This window comes from Meleagris gallopavo, chromosome 17 (assembly GCF_000146605.3).
Source record: "Meleagris gallopavo isolate NT-WF06-2002-E0010 breed Aviagen turkey brand Nicholas breeding stock chromosome 17, Turkey_5.1, whole genome shotgun sequence".
Taxonomy (NCBI): Eukaryota; Metazoa; Chordata; class Aves; order Galliformes; family Phasianidae; genus Meleagris; species Meleagris gallopavo.
This window is the reverse complement of record NC_015027.2, coordinates 7,784,110-7,798,629: the sequence shown is the minus strand read 5'-3', so window position 1 is coordinate 7,798,629 and position 14,520 is coordinate 7,784,110. Positions and strand designations below refer to the sequence as shown.

Genomic DNA, 14,520 nt, shown 5'->3' with positions numbered 1-14,520 from the left:
GTTATCTACAATGCAGTCTAGTCTAGAGACGTATGGGATATTTGGCTGCATGGTGCAGAACTCAGAGGGGTTGAGGGGTTCTATGAACTTACTATGTTATCCAGATCTATAATTCAACTTATTCCATGCTGTAGTGTGGAGGACTCTATCTTCAAAATAACCTGCACACATTTAGATACCTCAACCGTAGCATTCATTAAGTTTGTTCTCCAAACTAAGTTAGGGCTACATCACAATCACTGCTTTGTTTCTTCAGCAAAGTAACAAAAATATACATGTACAAACATTTTTATTCAGTAATACAGGTACATGCTTGCCAAAACTGCCTATCAGGAAAGCTCCTAGAAAACAGTGAGTACCTGAAGAACAGAAACAGCACCTACATAATAGAATCAGTTGTTTACCACAAAGTTCACTCTAGTTTGAAAAATCCTATAAAAAATAATATTTTTTTCTTGCATGATTTGAACTCGTCTCTGTCCTCCAATATTCTTCCTTTAGAAGTAGGACTGCTTGAAGAATAACCTTGTGAGATCACCTGGCTCAAAGAGAATTAAGGGAAAGACATTTCAGAATAAGAATTTAAAAAGAAGAATAATGCCCTGTCACTCCCTCAGCTGAATCCATGCAAAAAGACCACTAATTTCAAAAACTCTCTCTTGTTTATGCCCAACCACTTCAGTGCCAACCAAAAGCCAGGTAAGACATTCCATCAAATAATCAAAGGAGCTCATCAGTAGGACAGAAACTCTTAATTTAAGAAAGGTACTGAGCTAAAAGGAAATGGTTTCAGGCAATTACAGTAAGATTTATTTAGCTATCAGTTTGATTGCCGCTCCAGTGCCCATTACAAAAATGTTTTGCCACCACTGAAATGAAAAACAAAACACAAACCACCTTCAAACAGTACTTAGAAGTCAAAACTTATTATTCATCTTGCTTATGACTGCTTTGAACATTTAATGCTGTAGTTTTATGATAAATTCCTCAGTTCTTATTAGCATCTCATTTCAATTAAAAGCTGATTATGACTGTTTTTGTATGCTATTTATTGAAGAAATGAGAGGATCAGATTTCTGTATTTTTCATTTCACAACATATCTGTTATTCTAAAAGGCAGGAATCCCTGAATTTTTCATAACGTGTTTTTTGTATTCACAGTGCCCCTGATAGTTCATAAAGTTCCCAAACATTAACATTAATTTATTGGTGCATCTTTCCAAGAATTTGGGAATAGTGTTTTTATATTTAACAAGATTCAGAAACACTTTACGATCATTTGCCCATCAAAACAAACTATTTGTTAATATCCAGCTATTAATTTGACATGCTGCAGGCACATGATTCATTTTCTGTTTTCAGTATTTATTTCTTAATTGAGATGCTGCAGTATGCTAGAATGCCTACACCACACTAAGTCTAACACCTCATTATATCTTGTTTGAAGTAAAGCCACACTGCACAAAGGAAATACTGGAAAACTGAAGGACATTCATAGTGTGCTTTGCATCTATCTCCAGATAGATTTTAAATAAATTCAGAAATGTCATTCGTGTTGCAACTTTAGACCCTAGCAATGCTTAAAAAAAAGTACAGAAGAAAAAAAAACCAAACAGCTCCATCCTCATTTCTTGGATTATGTCAATTATGTATTTCAATAAGCATCCAAAGTTTTTGTGATGAAAACATCCGTCCAGCAGAACTGTATTAATGCCACTGGTTCTTTTGCTCTAAGAAGCAGCCATGTAACAGTACTGGTTAAAAAGTTGCATCTTCTCTTGCAGACATAATCACTAACCTCTTGCTCAGGTCTTTCAAGTAATTTACTATGAGGAGCATAAAGATGGTGCTGCTTGAAATGAAAAGCCATTTTGATTTCTCCTAACCCTCAAAGTGTGTGAGTTTTCACTTACCCTAGAACAAAGTAACCATCATCCAAGGGATGCAACAGAACTGGTATCTGAGGATCAACATGGGAAGAGTAGTATAATGTTAGCATCCAACACAGGAATAATAATAAATTTATTACAATAGAAACAAACAGATAATGCATTAGTTCATGTACACAATACCGATAGCATTCTGCTGCCTCAGTTAGTGGTTACTAAGTACCCACACTGAAAAAGATACTAAAACCAACGACATCACACATTTACGAAGGTCAATGCAATTTCTTGGCGCTACTGTGAGAAAGTGCAGCTGCTCTTTAAGATTTGCTGCACAACACAGGGAGATAAAATAGGATATAACTGGAACATCTGAAACCTGAATTTGTTTCTGCACTAAGAAAATAAGAGCAAACAAACTATGAGAATGGGGAAAAAGAAAACAAATTTCATTATTCATGGCAAGTGTTTTCATTGGAAGTGCACAGCAATACAGCAGCTGACAACCAACCTGTGTGCTCTGTATTTTGCTCAAGGCACAAAATAATAGTTGTCAGATCTGCTACTGAGCTGTGTGGTGTGGTTTTTTGTTGGCTTTTACTTTTTTTGTCCTTTTCTCTTAAAAAGGAAGCAAAAGAAAACAAAACTCACCATGTAGCAACTAAACTGCATCAACTCCTCCAACCAAGTCAGATGCCTCAGACTGACTATTCCATTAGTAAAGAAGACATGGTTACAAGCCTGCTGGATTGATCTGTGGTACTACAGCTTTAAACTGTTGTTTCACCACCACTTCTACACACACATTTACTTATATGGGAAGTCATTGTGCACATTAATATCTCCTCTAACTGCTGCACTTTCGGAACAAGAAAACTGTGGTCCATGCTAACCAAAACCTGTTTATACAAAGTATCATTTAAAATAAGCTAGAAAATATTTTTTTCCTTCTGTTTAGTATTTCCCCCCACCAATATAATTATCCTGATTCATCTCACACATTTGAGAATATCCAGAAAGACCATAATTTATCCCAACCCTGGGCAGGGCAAAGCTGATAGACAAAAGATTCCTGCAAACACTAGGAAGTTTGCAAGCATGTTCTACTTGCAGTTTTTTTTATTTCTGGGGGAGTATCAGGTCACAAAACATACAGTGTGAAAGGAATACTGGCACTCAGCAAACTTTGAAGTACATTAGGGCATTCTCTCCCTGCTTCCTCTTTCACCAACGAGACTCCCTGATGGAAGTCCACAAATAATTTCTTCTCTAAGAAGACGATAAAAACTCCTAATACAGTCTCGAGAACCATATATACACATTCTGCATATTTGAAAATGCTGACAGAAGTCCACAGAGGCAGAAGATAAAAAGCATGAAATCTAGAACTATTATCAGGTCCTCTACAGAACCTGACACCTAGAAACAAAAAAATGTAAGGCTTCTTTCTTCTGAAGTAACCTCCCCAAAATGCCTATGACTTTAGAAATGGTATGTGGAAAAGGCCAGCTGTTGAGACTTGATTTCTTGCTTCATGATTTAGAAAGTGACATATTACGCAGCAGAGAGGCAGGCTTGACGAATACTTTGTGCCCAGGTGTTTAAGAGTGCCGTGACTGAATGCTTGTCTGGAAGCTGCAACAGTTTTGAAGTCATGTATCGATACACTGACTGCAAGAAGGGATTGGCTGCTGGGAAGAAAAAAAGTAATAGTTATTTATAAAAAAATTACATTAGATGTTCACATTTCCCCAATATTACTATACACACATGCCCCCAAATACCATGCTAGAATCCTCATACCATACTGCCTAGGGTTTTTTATCCACAAAGGGCTCTGATCTGGATAGTCCGCTGGAACGCTGAGCTGTAGTGGTGGGACATTTGGAAGATTCTTGTCATCTAGAATGCAAGCACATTTTCCATCAGAATAAAGCCTTTTTTTTTTTTCCTGTATGGACATTCTTTTCATATGTAATTCAGCTCGGTTTCTAGCCTCAACCCCAGGAAGAAGCCAAGGGGTGTACTGTTTTAAAACAAAAATGGAAATCTCGTTGCTTGGAATTTCACTTATTGGAAGGACAGCCTGGCAAAGACAGATCTATCTCTTAAGCAATTCTGCACATTGCCAATCATTTCATCAGCTGGCATTCATTAAGATTCATTATGACATCTCATTTTGGAGGGATTAGGTGCCTCCTGTAGTAGCTCGAGATGTTCAAGATGAGAACAGTTCAGATTTCCCAAATAAAGGGGATGAAAAAGAATCTGCTTTGCTTGGATTCCCATCTGGAAAGTAAGACTACAACACTTTCTGCTCATTCAGCTGAGAAGGAACAAGGAAGATGTGGTCTGAATTCCTTTTTCAAACATATATAATCATCAGTCATGGTTAGTACAAATTGATAGACCCTTCAAAAAATTAACTCACCATTTTTCCAGCTCTATCCTAGATGCTGGAATAAGTCTCACATATCAGGTATCAAGAAGGTTGCTAGCAACAAGTATTTTCTACACACTCAATGAGATTAATGGTTACAGCCTCAGAGTGAGTAAAGGATTGGTCAACTGTGAATGAAATTTCCAGGTGGTAACCTAAGGCAGGCTGTACAGAAATGTCATGATTAAGCTGTTCTGTGACACTGATTACTACAGACTTCATGCAGAAGTCACAGGTCGGCAAGATTCAAGACTCAGCCAGCAGAAAAAAAACCCTAAGTTCTGAATTCAGTCCTCAGTTTCTTCTTACCTAGTTTGCAAATGAGATGAACTGTGCCATTATTACTGCAATGGGAGGGGTCCAGGTTCACCAGGAATTTAGGATTTAATCTTGCAACTTCCCCTTGTAACACATTTGGTATAGTCTGTCTGTCATCCTCTTCATACTTTCGTTTTCGAGAGGAGATAACTGGGGCCCTATGTAAAATACAGTTCACAATAGAACCAGGTGAAAATGTTATGCCAACACTACATTTGCCAAACATTTTACAGGCATGAAAAGGTACAACTCACATCTTGCCATTAACCCATCCCCATTCTTTCAACAGTTGGAATAAAGAAGCAGTTAGTTAATGATACATACGTGATTGGTGGACCATGAATGGCAGTCATAGCTGGCATAAAGGTGCGGTAAAGGGAATGGTTGAAGACTGGTGACCGGATGTTGGCCAAGACAGCATCCAAAAGTGGCTGACACAAGTACTGCTGTTTGGTGGGAGGCACTGGGGGAGGTGGTGGAGTAGGCTAAAAACACAAAAGCCCCACCTTTTCTCTTAATTATCACCAAAAGTAAAAACATTCTGCAAAACTTTACAGCAGTAAACTTTCAATGCACAAAATGCAAAGAATTCTCAAAACTGCATACAGTAATATTAAATAAGTCTGCAGCTTTCTCCTGAAATCAGCTGCAGAAGTTCATAGAAAGAATTACTCTAATATTTGCTCAAAACACAAGAATTTGAAAGCTCCATTAAAAGATGCATGCAAGGTGATTTATATGAAGAGCTTGTCTGTTTTTTTCCTGTTTTCTTATTTTGTCCAACCTCAACTGAATTCGTAACAGCATAAGCAATAAGCAACACAAAAAGTTATTAAATAAGATTTTTTGAATTGATTGCTTATCTTTTATTAAGCAAAGCATTACATACCACAGCCATATCATTCTTTAGCTTCTCCAGTGCAATTTCGCATTTCTGCAGTGTCTTCAGAGGGCATCTGCAGAAGAAGACAAAGTTCATCACCACAAAAGGGGCAACTCAGCTCAAGTGTTTCTGCTACCTGAGCCCCAAGAGCAACTTCAGTGCCAACATGGCCAGATGCTAAACAAAAACTTTCTGGAATAAGTAGGGAACTTTTATCCACTGAAAATGACAAGTTACCGTTTTGAAGGGTCAGTCAGGATATCCAAAAGACTCTTCATTTTACTCAGGTCCTTCTTTCTATCTGAAAAAATATCAAGAGACAAACATTGACTATGGGGACAACTACCATACTTGCAGACAGAAACATATGATGCTGTTAAAAGAGAAAATATTAGCAAACATTGAAGAAAATAGTGAGATAGATCTTTTGTCTAGTGTTTAAGAATACCCACTGCATAAGCTATCAGAACATATCCCAAAAACATCAAATATGAAGGAAAACTGATAGGTATTTAAGGATTTTACCCACTCTTCCTAGTAAAAGAGTTAGCTGTGACTGGAATAGAAACCATCATAAAAAGGTGATGTACTGTTTCTTCCATTATAAGAGAGAGCTGACAAAGAAATGCATGAAACGAAACTCACCTTCATTTTTATCGATTTTATTGATCATCCTCCGGAGTGGCTCAATGTATTTTGATAGCTGTTTGAGTTTCTCCAGATATTGTTGTTCCTCTGACTGGCTAGAACTGGCTGGACTCATGACAGAGTTTGGGTTTCCTAGCAAGAAGTAAAGACTGCATGTTGCATGGATAAGAGAATCCAGATCTGAAATGTGGCAACCTCCCAAACCATAGTTCATGATGCACTCCACAGCTTCAGTACCTGTCCAGTCCTCTAAGCTTTTTGCAGAAATAACAACATGCTCTGTGGACAGTGCAGCAATTCCCATTTATTACTACCTTTTTTTTTTTTTCCTCCTGAGAAAGTCCAAAGATTTCATACTTTCATTTCATAGATTCTCATTTTGCCTCACTCTGGTACATTAAACATTAAATCAGTACACAGAACTTGCTGCAGTTTTCCTTCAGCCCGCACTTTATAAACTGCAGAACATACAACACTGGTAGAGTCAGCATGTTAACTCACAGAATCAGAAATTGCTTTTTACAAGTGGGACAGAGAAGAGCACCGTGATGCATACAACATGCCTACTATTCGTAATGCTAGCTGTTCAGCAGAGCTGTTTAATATTTATGTCATACTAAATAATAACTGGAATAATTCCTAGGAAATCCGTTATCAAAATATACCCCAATTCATGGTCTGTGATATAGATCTCATGTTCACCTGGAGTGTTTAAAGGACCTGGGGATGGGACACTAAAGTTCTGAGGTGTTCGTGCAGCTGCTGGGCTCTGGGATGGCTGTGGAGATGGACTGGGGAGAAAGCTGCTGGGTGATGGAGCTGGGCCAGAGCTGAAAAATAAGAATAAAAACAAATCTGCCAGAGTCTGACAAGGAAGCATGATCAGCCTGCAAACATACACTTTCAGTAAGTGTTGCTATAGCAATTTGGAGCTCCAGTAGTAGATTTGCTATGGATTTCTTATACATGGGGTTTTCAGAGTGTATTTGGCATAATGCCCCCTACACTCTCACAAAGTTCACATTAAAATTTATACACTTCAATGGAAACAGTGTAAGGTATGTCAAATGCTTCTGAAAACCTTCAGAAGTTACAGTCCAGCTCACCTGACATTTGAGTTTGGCTGAGAATTTGGTTGGCCTGGTTGAGGAGATGGCTGTGGCTGTGGTGGTGGAGGCATTGACTGGGGTGTCTGAGCTTGCTGGACAGGAGATGGGGATGACATCATGGTAATGCTGTTCTGACTGACCTGAAATGTGGAAAAAGAATAAGGTCAACAACAACAAAAGGGAGAATGCAATGGGAACCTAACTAACAGGCTTTAACTATGGAGAGAAGCATATCCTCAGCCCTATAAGAAATGAAAATGTTAGTTTCCTGTTCTTCTCCATAATGAAACAGTTCCATCTGTATCACTGTTGAGGCCTTTATGGCAGTACTTCCTATTAACTTTAGCAGAAATAACAATTAAAACTGCACGCAATTTGGACAACTGTGCAATGACTGTTTTTCATTTCCCAAACAACATGCTGCAATTAAAGTGTCAGAAGTGCCACCTGAAAAACCTGTGCTTTATTCAAACTAGGGTAAAGAAAAGCGGGGGGGGAAAGAGTTCTAACTTGAAATAGCAATCATTAAAAAAAAAACAACTTTGCATTTGAATTTTGATTATAGACTTCAAAGGTCTGTCAGATTTAACTGTAGCTTCTCAACTCGTTTTCTTCATGTTGAAAGAAGAAAAACAATTAAGTAAACCAAACCACCAGCATGTCTCATACAGCTTTGCAAATCAGAGTGGAGAGAGAAACAGTATAAACTGAATGGCTGGGTGGAAAAAAGTGAAGCAGCTTTCTGACCTTTGGAGAAAGATGAGGTATGCCTAAAGGACAAAAAGACAAATAAGAAATTTTCAGAACAGCACCAAACTCCAGATAACAATGAAGTTTATTCTGCACACTATAAAGTACTATAGCCAGAAGGTGTTCAAATTAGAGCAATCTCCCACCTGTGCTCATTTCACAGCCATTTTTCCCTTTCATCACTTAAAACCATCTAAAAAAACCCAAACCCTTTATTATGACCAGGAGTATGGTACAGTGATGCAGATATTATATGAGCACATTTGTTTAAGACAAGTGCAGAGTTCTATGGCCTTAGGCTACACATATAAGAAGATGTGTTTAATTAGCCTATTCAGTGACTTACAGAATACCTGAGTTAACAATTAGCACCTTTATGAATCAACAAATCATTCCATCAGTATAAACCATCTTTAAACATAGGTCCCTACCTGCCCAACACTTCATGGACACTGCAAGTTTGGTGTTGTCCTTCACTTGTTTGTTAACTATCCATCTTAATCACCCACTTTCAGAGGATGCTGAATATGACACAATATGCCTTCTTGGAATACCATATTACAGCTATGCAAGAAAGTAAATACATTACAAGCCAAAGCAAACCTCACTTGGGTGCAAATATAAAACTAATGAACTTGAAGATGCTAATTCATTATCCATGAAATCAGTTTAAAAACAAATGCAGCCTGAAATACTACTGTTTTTACTTAAAGGAAAAAAAAAATCTTCAGTCACTCCATTACGTTCTGAATCTCTTCTACCAAACTGAAAAATCCACAACAAGATTTTTTTTAACAACCTGTGTCTCCTCTGCAATTGGAAAAGCAGTCCAGCTCTCACAGAAATCAACCACCTCAACATCACGTGGAAGTTAGTATGAACACCCCAAAAAACAATTCCTGACTTTCTTCTAAACAGTAAGATTTAGAACTTACCCTACAGATGTTGCACCCATTTTTGTGGAGCCAAACTACGACCACTTCTAAGTGGTTCAGCACTCCCTGAAAACCAGGCCTTTTTAACGTGTCTGAGGCTGGTTACATAAAATTACTTTTGAGAAGTTAAATCTTTGTGTTTTAGGAAGGAAGAAGAAAGGCTGCATTAAGGTTTTTACCCAGATTTAAGCTTCTGTGTCTATTGCTACGTCGAGATCCCTTCACATTAAATTACAAATGCAGAAAAGCAAAGAAAATAAGTAGCATACTACATTATGCACATAAGCATAAAATGAATTAGTGTTGTTATCTGTTTAATAGTATTATCTCTCCTCATTAAGTATAACCATAGGCAAACAGCTTTCCTTCTTGCAGTAAGTTTGCTCTCTGCTAGCTTCATTTCAGAGCCTAATATTACATAAAACCTTTTCAGCAACTGACTCAGAAGTATGCAATGCCAAACTTCCTTATGATTCTTTGAAAGCAGTTCATTTGATACATAATCACTTCAGAGAGGGGAGGCAGAGAACTTCCTTCTGGAGGTCTAGACCCAATTAACTCATTTAGCTCCTCATTTAACTCAAGAGTTAAACCATGGTTACTAGACAGCTTGTGTACCCCTCATTTCCAACATATATAAGATAATGCAATTTTGCATTTTTTCACAGTAGGATGAGATTTTATGCATCCAAAAGCATACTCAAGGGCAGATACTACAGCCCACTGAGCACCAAGTAACTCTGCAGTTACCTGAACACCATATGAAACCATAGTGTTATGAAGCCTTGTCCAGAATATATTTAGGCTTGCACAACTGAAGCTTTCACTTAATAATATCCACTAAATCAAAGCTATTCTTAATATTTAGAGTACATCATACTGGAAGATGAACTTAGCTATGAGGACCATCTCCAATTAACTGAGTCTTGGGCAAGGAACAGCATCAGACAGGGCCAGTGAGTTTCTCAGAAGCTCTCAGAAATAAGCTAATACAATATGCAGAATCCAGCAAGGAAAAGGAGACTGCAGCAAGGAAGTGATGGGTAATAATGAGGAAGAACAGAAACATTTAATTTAAAGAAAAACTCCAGAAAGCATTTCCACTACTGTACTTACAGTTTCAATGTTAAGCCAGTAAGTACAGCCATGCCTCCATTGCTGCAAACTGGGTTTAAAAGCTCACCACTATGTTGCATTTTTGTGACAAAATGAAACCACTGCAGAGCTCCAAAGGAATTCAGATAAAGGTTTCCATATTCTGAGTCAGGCCAACATCCCTTGCTTTATTTAAATGCTTTACTTTTTTTTCCTAGGTTCTGTATTCTGCTGAAGATATCTGCATCAATCATGAAGCCCATGCTAATGCAGAATGCAACAGATCTGTAGGGAGAACTTGAAAGTTTTGACACTAGAAACACAGGAGAAAGATTGGGATTAATACAATAGCTTTTGCTTTGGTAATTAGATAAATTAATCTTCCATATTTGTATAAAAAAATTTTCTTAGTTATTCAGGAAGTGCTGTTAATACTGACTGTAGTTAATGTTTAATATCTATTCAGGGAAAAACAAACTTCAGATAAGAAAAAAAAATCACTTCTAATTCTCTGGCATGCTGAAAGACCAGGAGGTAGTGGAACGTAATGCCATATCAGTGAGTATATTCTTTTGCTGAAGGAGACTAATAGCAAAAGAAACCAGCAACCAGACAACAATAAAAAAGAAACCACTGCAGAATTAACTGAGCTTTATGATAAAAGGACAGAAAAAACTTGTCAATGGAATGAAAACAAATAGTCACAAAACAGTGATATAACATCTGGCTCTTTTGTTGAAAGAGATTCCAGATAACACCAAGATTCTTTTCCAAAATGAGAGGACATTTAGAACCATCTGTACGGAGTCTAAAGCGATTTTTTGAATTGTAGTCAGAGGTGACAGACTCTTTAGATTCTGAGTGACTAATAACCAGATGTATGCTACAGCCATTTACTCCTACTGTGAACAGCTGCAAGGGCTCTAATGACATGGTAACGACAGCATATCCAGCAGACACTATTGCTTAAGCATTTTACAAAACTAAGGTGTAAATGACAACAGTACCAAATGTTAATTCACCTGGAACTAGAGCAAAGTGTTTTGGCACTGAATACTAGAGATTCACACTGATTCAGAGCTGTCAAATGATATGATATGTGAGAGCAGCTTTTCCCAACAATTACTCACTTGCCCATTCTACCACGTGTTTATAACCTACTTTCATAAACAGATTTCCTTTCTTCTTCTGTCTTCTTTAGTTGTTCAATTTTCTATATCATTTTCCACAGTCACTTGGAAATCAAAGCCCCTCCACAAACATAGACATGACAGCAATAAAGCACTATGGCACTGAATACTAAAGCTAGAAGTGAATATAAGCCAATCTAACACTTAAGTATCTAACAGAAGCCCCCTCAGGTCAGTCCAAAAATGATTGTCTCACACAATCTAAACTGCTACAGCAAATTAAGCTCTTAGCAAATTTTCCTTTGATTCAAAAGCTATGCCTGGGTTTTATTTCAGTTAACATAAAGTTACCTGCACTGAAATGATTGCACATCTGAAACCAGAAATGACAGGTGTACCCTCCTGCACCATCTTTCTGGTCATTGTAACTACCTTAGCAAACTAACGACAAAAAAAGGCTGTGCCTACTAGACCTGATGCAGCAGCAATAAGAAGCAGTTTCCAATGCTCCACATCCCCCAGAAAAGATTGCAAAGGAAACAAAAATGCAAAAATGAAGGAACCTTCATTAAACCTACAAGCAAAATGCAATAGCGTTAAGTAAAACTACACACCTGGTATTAAATTTAAAAATTAATATCTAGGAAAACAAGACATTAGGTTCACAAACACCAGAGTTTAAAAATGCAGTTGAACATTCTTCCACCACTATAATATGATGTATATGTAAACCAGCACCAATTAGACAGAGTTGAGCAAACTGCAGAGTTCAGCTGAGCAGTGCCTCATTTTATGACATACTAGTAAGAACTCAGTTCTCTTTCTTTCTAGTTTTCCCCACTTTTGCTCCCCTCAAATGACGGACTTTGCTTGCAAATCATGGCTGTGGGGTCTTTAGAAGACCAGAACCTGCACCAGGCAAATGCAGTACTCTGACCTCAAGCATCTTCAGCAACACCTGGCTAGATGCTGCCCACCTGCCTACACAGGTTCTCTCATACAAGTGGAGCCCTTCTGGTAGCTTCTCCTTCGCAACTGTGAAGGAAGAGAACTCAATTTTTCTTACACCTTGATTACATGCCAAGTTGATATTCAAACTGAAATGAGCTAAGGTTATTATTAATGCAAGAGGCACTTGTAAAGAGTACAAATACATGACAACTAAGGTCCTGGACACAACTCAGCCAGTGCGTTACGGTACATTGCAACACTTCTGGAGACTCTCCTAAATGCAAACTCATTGTGGAGTATGGACAAAGATTAAACAGAAATTTAATAGTTCTAATTTGTTGACTTGAAACAGCTACATTAAAAAGTTGTAAGCGTTATAAGAAAGATCTATGCCTCTTGGAACCACTTTGATATCCCACACCCTCAGAAAGCCTGCTGTTTGAAATGAAAAAGGATCCGTGAAAAAGCTCAACAGCCCAATACCCTGACACCACCAAGTTACCGTTCCACGAAAAGGTGAACTTCCCCTTGCTTGAAAGCAAGCTCTATACAATCACACATCCAACGCTTTGTGCAATACCTGACACAACGTGCTTTGACTCAGTAAATACCTGTGGCATTTGCTGTCCGCCCATAGGAATGGAGCTTGGCGGTGTAGCAGACACTGCGGTGGTAGGCGGGAACCGTGGTCTTATTTGCATCCCACCTCGGGCCATAGGTGCGGTGATCATCTTTGAGGACAGAGGGACAACAGACAAAAGTAATCGCAAAACAAGAAATGCAGTGCACTGGCAGGATGAGAAGCACATGCAACCTCCAGGAATTAGGGGGAGGGGGAGCATGAAGGGCAGGTTAGTGAGCTGTTCTCTAACGGTTAGCCTAAGACGCTAGCTAATAAATCAAGCTTCTTTTTACATCCCTTCTATCCCTTTTAGAATTCATTAGATTCTTTCTAAGATACCCTGAAAGCGCTGATACGTAGGGTCAGATTTGTAGGTGAAGGATTGAGAACACTACCATCTGCAGGAAGAGTTTTTCCCAAATCTTGCCTGACGGCTTGAATTTCTACAATTATTGTAAATAAGTGCTCTAAGACTGCTGCCAAAAGCACTCCATATGAGCTTCTTTGCCTCTCCAACATCATAGGTTTCTGATGTACTTTCCCTCACTGTGGTCTCAGAGGATTTAGCAGTATTTGCATTTGCCACTTTCCACTGTCAAATAATACAGCAGACAGTTCAGGAGCCACAGCCAACAGCAATGCTCCAACGAGCTGACCTACAGTTAGCAAAATTTCAGAGCAACCTATGATTCTGTAACACTACAAAACAACAAAAAAGACATGCACTTGAAGAAGCTATTTCCTTCCTTTTGTATCTCATAGAATGAATGAAATACATCCTTGTAATTTCCAGCATTTGGACAGATACCCACTCCTGTACTATCAGGCTACACTAGGATTTTCTCTTATGAACCCACATCTGCCTCAAGATCATTCTTGCACTATTTGATTCTTCAGTTGTACAGACTGAGCACACCCTGAAGTATCAGCATTTATCTTAAATGATTAAAGTGAGCATTAGATTTGTATTCTAAAATAGCATTAGGCACACACTACTCTGCAACATCTAGAAGTGCCTTTCAGACCCATCAGTCTGCAAAACACAGATTATATATAACTGTATAGCCTTCCATTACTTAGTATCACACCAGATATGTTCTGAGCTAAAGTGAAATAAACATTTATGGGAAATATAGCTTATTTTTGAGTTAGCATTCAGGTAACTTGGACTGTTTATACTTTTAAGATCTACAGTGAGGTTATCTGGACCACTTTTTTTCCAGTGTATACATTACCAAGGCACTAACTAACAGGCACTAACTAACCTAGGACTTAAAGAAGTCTCATTTCAGTGAATGACTCAGGGCATTCTTGCTTAGTGTTCCATGTAAATGGACTGAAGCAGCCAGCGACACGTCTAGAGAGTCAGAGAATGCATGTGCTTACAATTGTTAAAAAATAAATAAAATTAAATACAACGTAGCAAGAACTGAAAAAGGAAAGAAAACTGAAAGAAAGTAAGTGTCAAATTCAGCACAACTGTTAGTTCACAACAGCGCAATGCAGTCACCTTCCATCCAGGCACAGAGGGATGGTCAGAGACAGGATTTCAAAAGAGAAACAAATGAGAGTGCTTCAGACATCACACACACATGCACATGTACACACACAGCATGCAACAGCCACCACAAGCAAACACAACAACCCAGCACTGGCACAAAGCACAGGTGGATGCTACAAAGTACAGTGAAGAGCTACTTTATCAACATGAGAGCTGGTGAAGCAACAAAACCCTAACAAAAAAAAAAAAGAA

At 38.3% G+C, this 14,520-nt stretch overlaps 2 protein-coding genes across 5 annotated transcripts in view; both read right to left on the bottom strand.

Annotated features, from left to right (window-relative positions):
* Nucleotides 1-272: 272 nt before the first annotated feature.
* On the bottom strand, nt 273-14,493 carry MED15 (mediator complex subunit 15). Of its 4 annotated transcripts, none has more exons than XR_004161603.1 (12): nt 12,757-14,493; nt 7,282-7,424; nt 6,878-7,005; nt 6,173-6,307; nt 5,765-5,828; nt 5,534-5,600; nt 4,969-5,129; nt 4,636-4,802; nt 3,690-3,788; nt 2,538-3,577; nt 1,914-1,960; nt 273-542 (listed from the first exon to the last, which is right to left on the bottom strand). XR_004161603.1 is itself a non-coding variant. In XM_010720311.3 (10 exons), exons 1-10 carry the CDS (start codon nt 12,985-12,987, stop codon nt 3,441-3,443), a joined length of 1,332 nt encoding a protein of 443 aa, XP_010718613.1. In that variant the 5' UTR covers nt 12,988-14,493; the 3' UTR covers nt 785-3,440. The 4 variants fall into 4 exon arrangements, 2 of the variants coding, with proteins under 2 accessions (XP_010718613.1, XP_019476637.1); XR_004161602.1 differs by having other exon boundaries at nt 273-538; XM_010720311.3 differs by lacking the exon at nt 273-542 and having other exon boundaries at nt 785-3,577.
* LOC100539371 (glutathione hydrolase 5 proenzyme) overlaps nt 14,083-14,520 on the bottom strand; it is a 17,866-nt gene continuing 17,428 nt past the window's right edge. The window contains 1 exon segment of the mRNA XM_010720307.3: nt 14,083-14,124. Within this exon segment, the coding sequence (XP_010718609.2) occupies nt 14,083-14,124 (42 nt within the window).

What these genes read in the sequence shown, in the direction of transcription:
- MED15 (XM_010720311.3), bottom strand. Translation starts at nt 12,987, where the DNA reads ATGCTCCCCCTCCCCCTAATTCCTGGAGGTTGCATGTGCTTCTCATCC. An exon ending in GCGGACAGCAAATGCCACAG is followed by an intron (nt 7,425 to 12,756) that starts GTATTTACTGAG and finishes TCCACATTTCAG; the next exon opens with GTCAGTCAGAACAGCATTAC. An exon ending in AAAAAACCCTAGGCAGTATG is followed by an intron (nt 3,578 to 3,689) that starts GTATGAGGATTC and finishes TTTTCTTCCCAG; the next exon opens with CAGCCAATCCCTTCTTGCAG.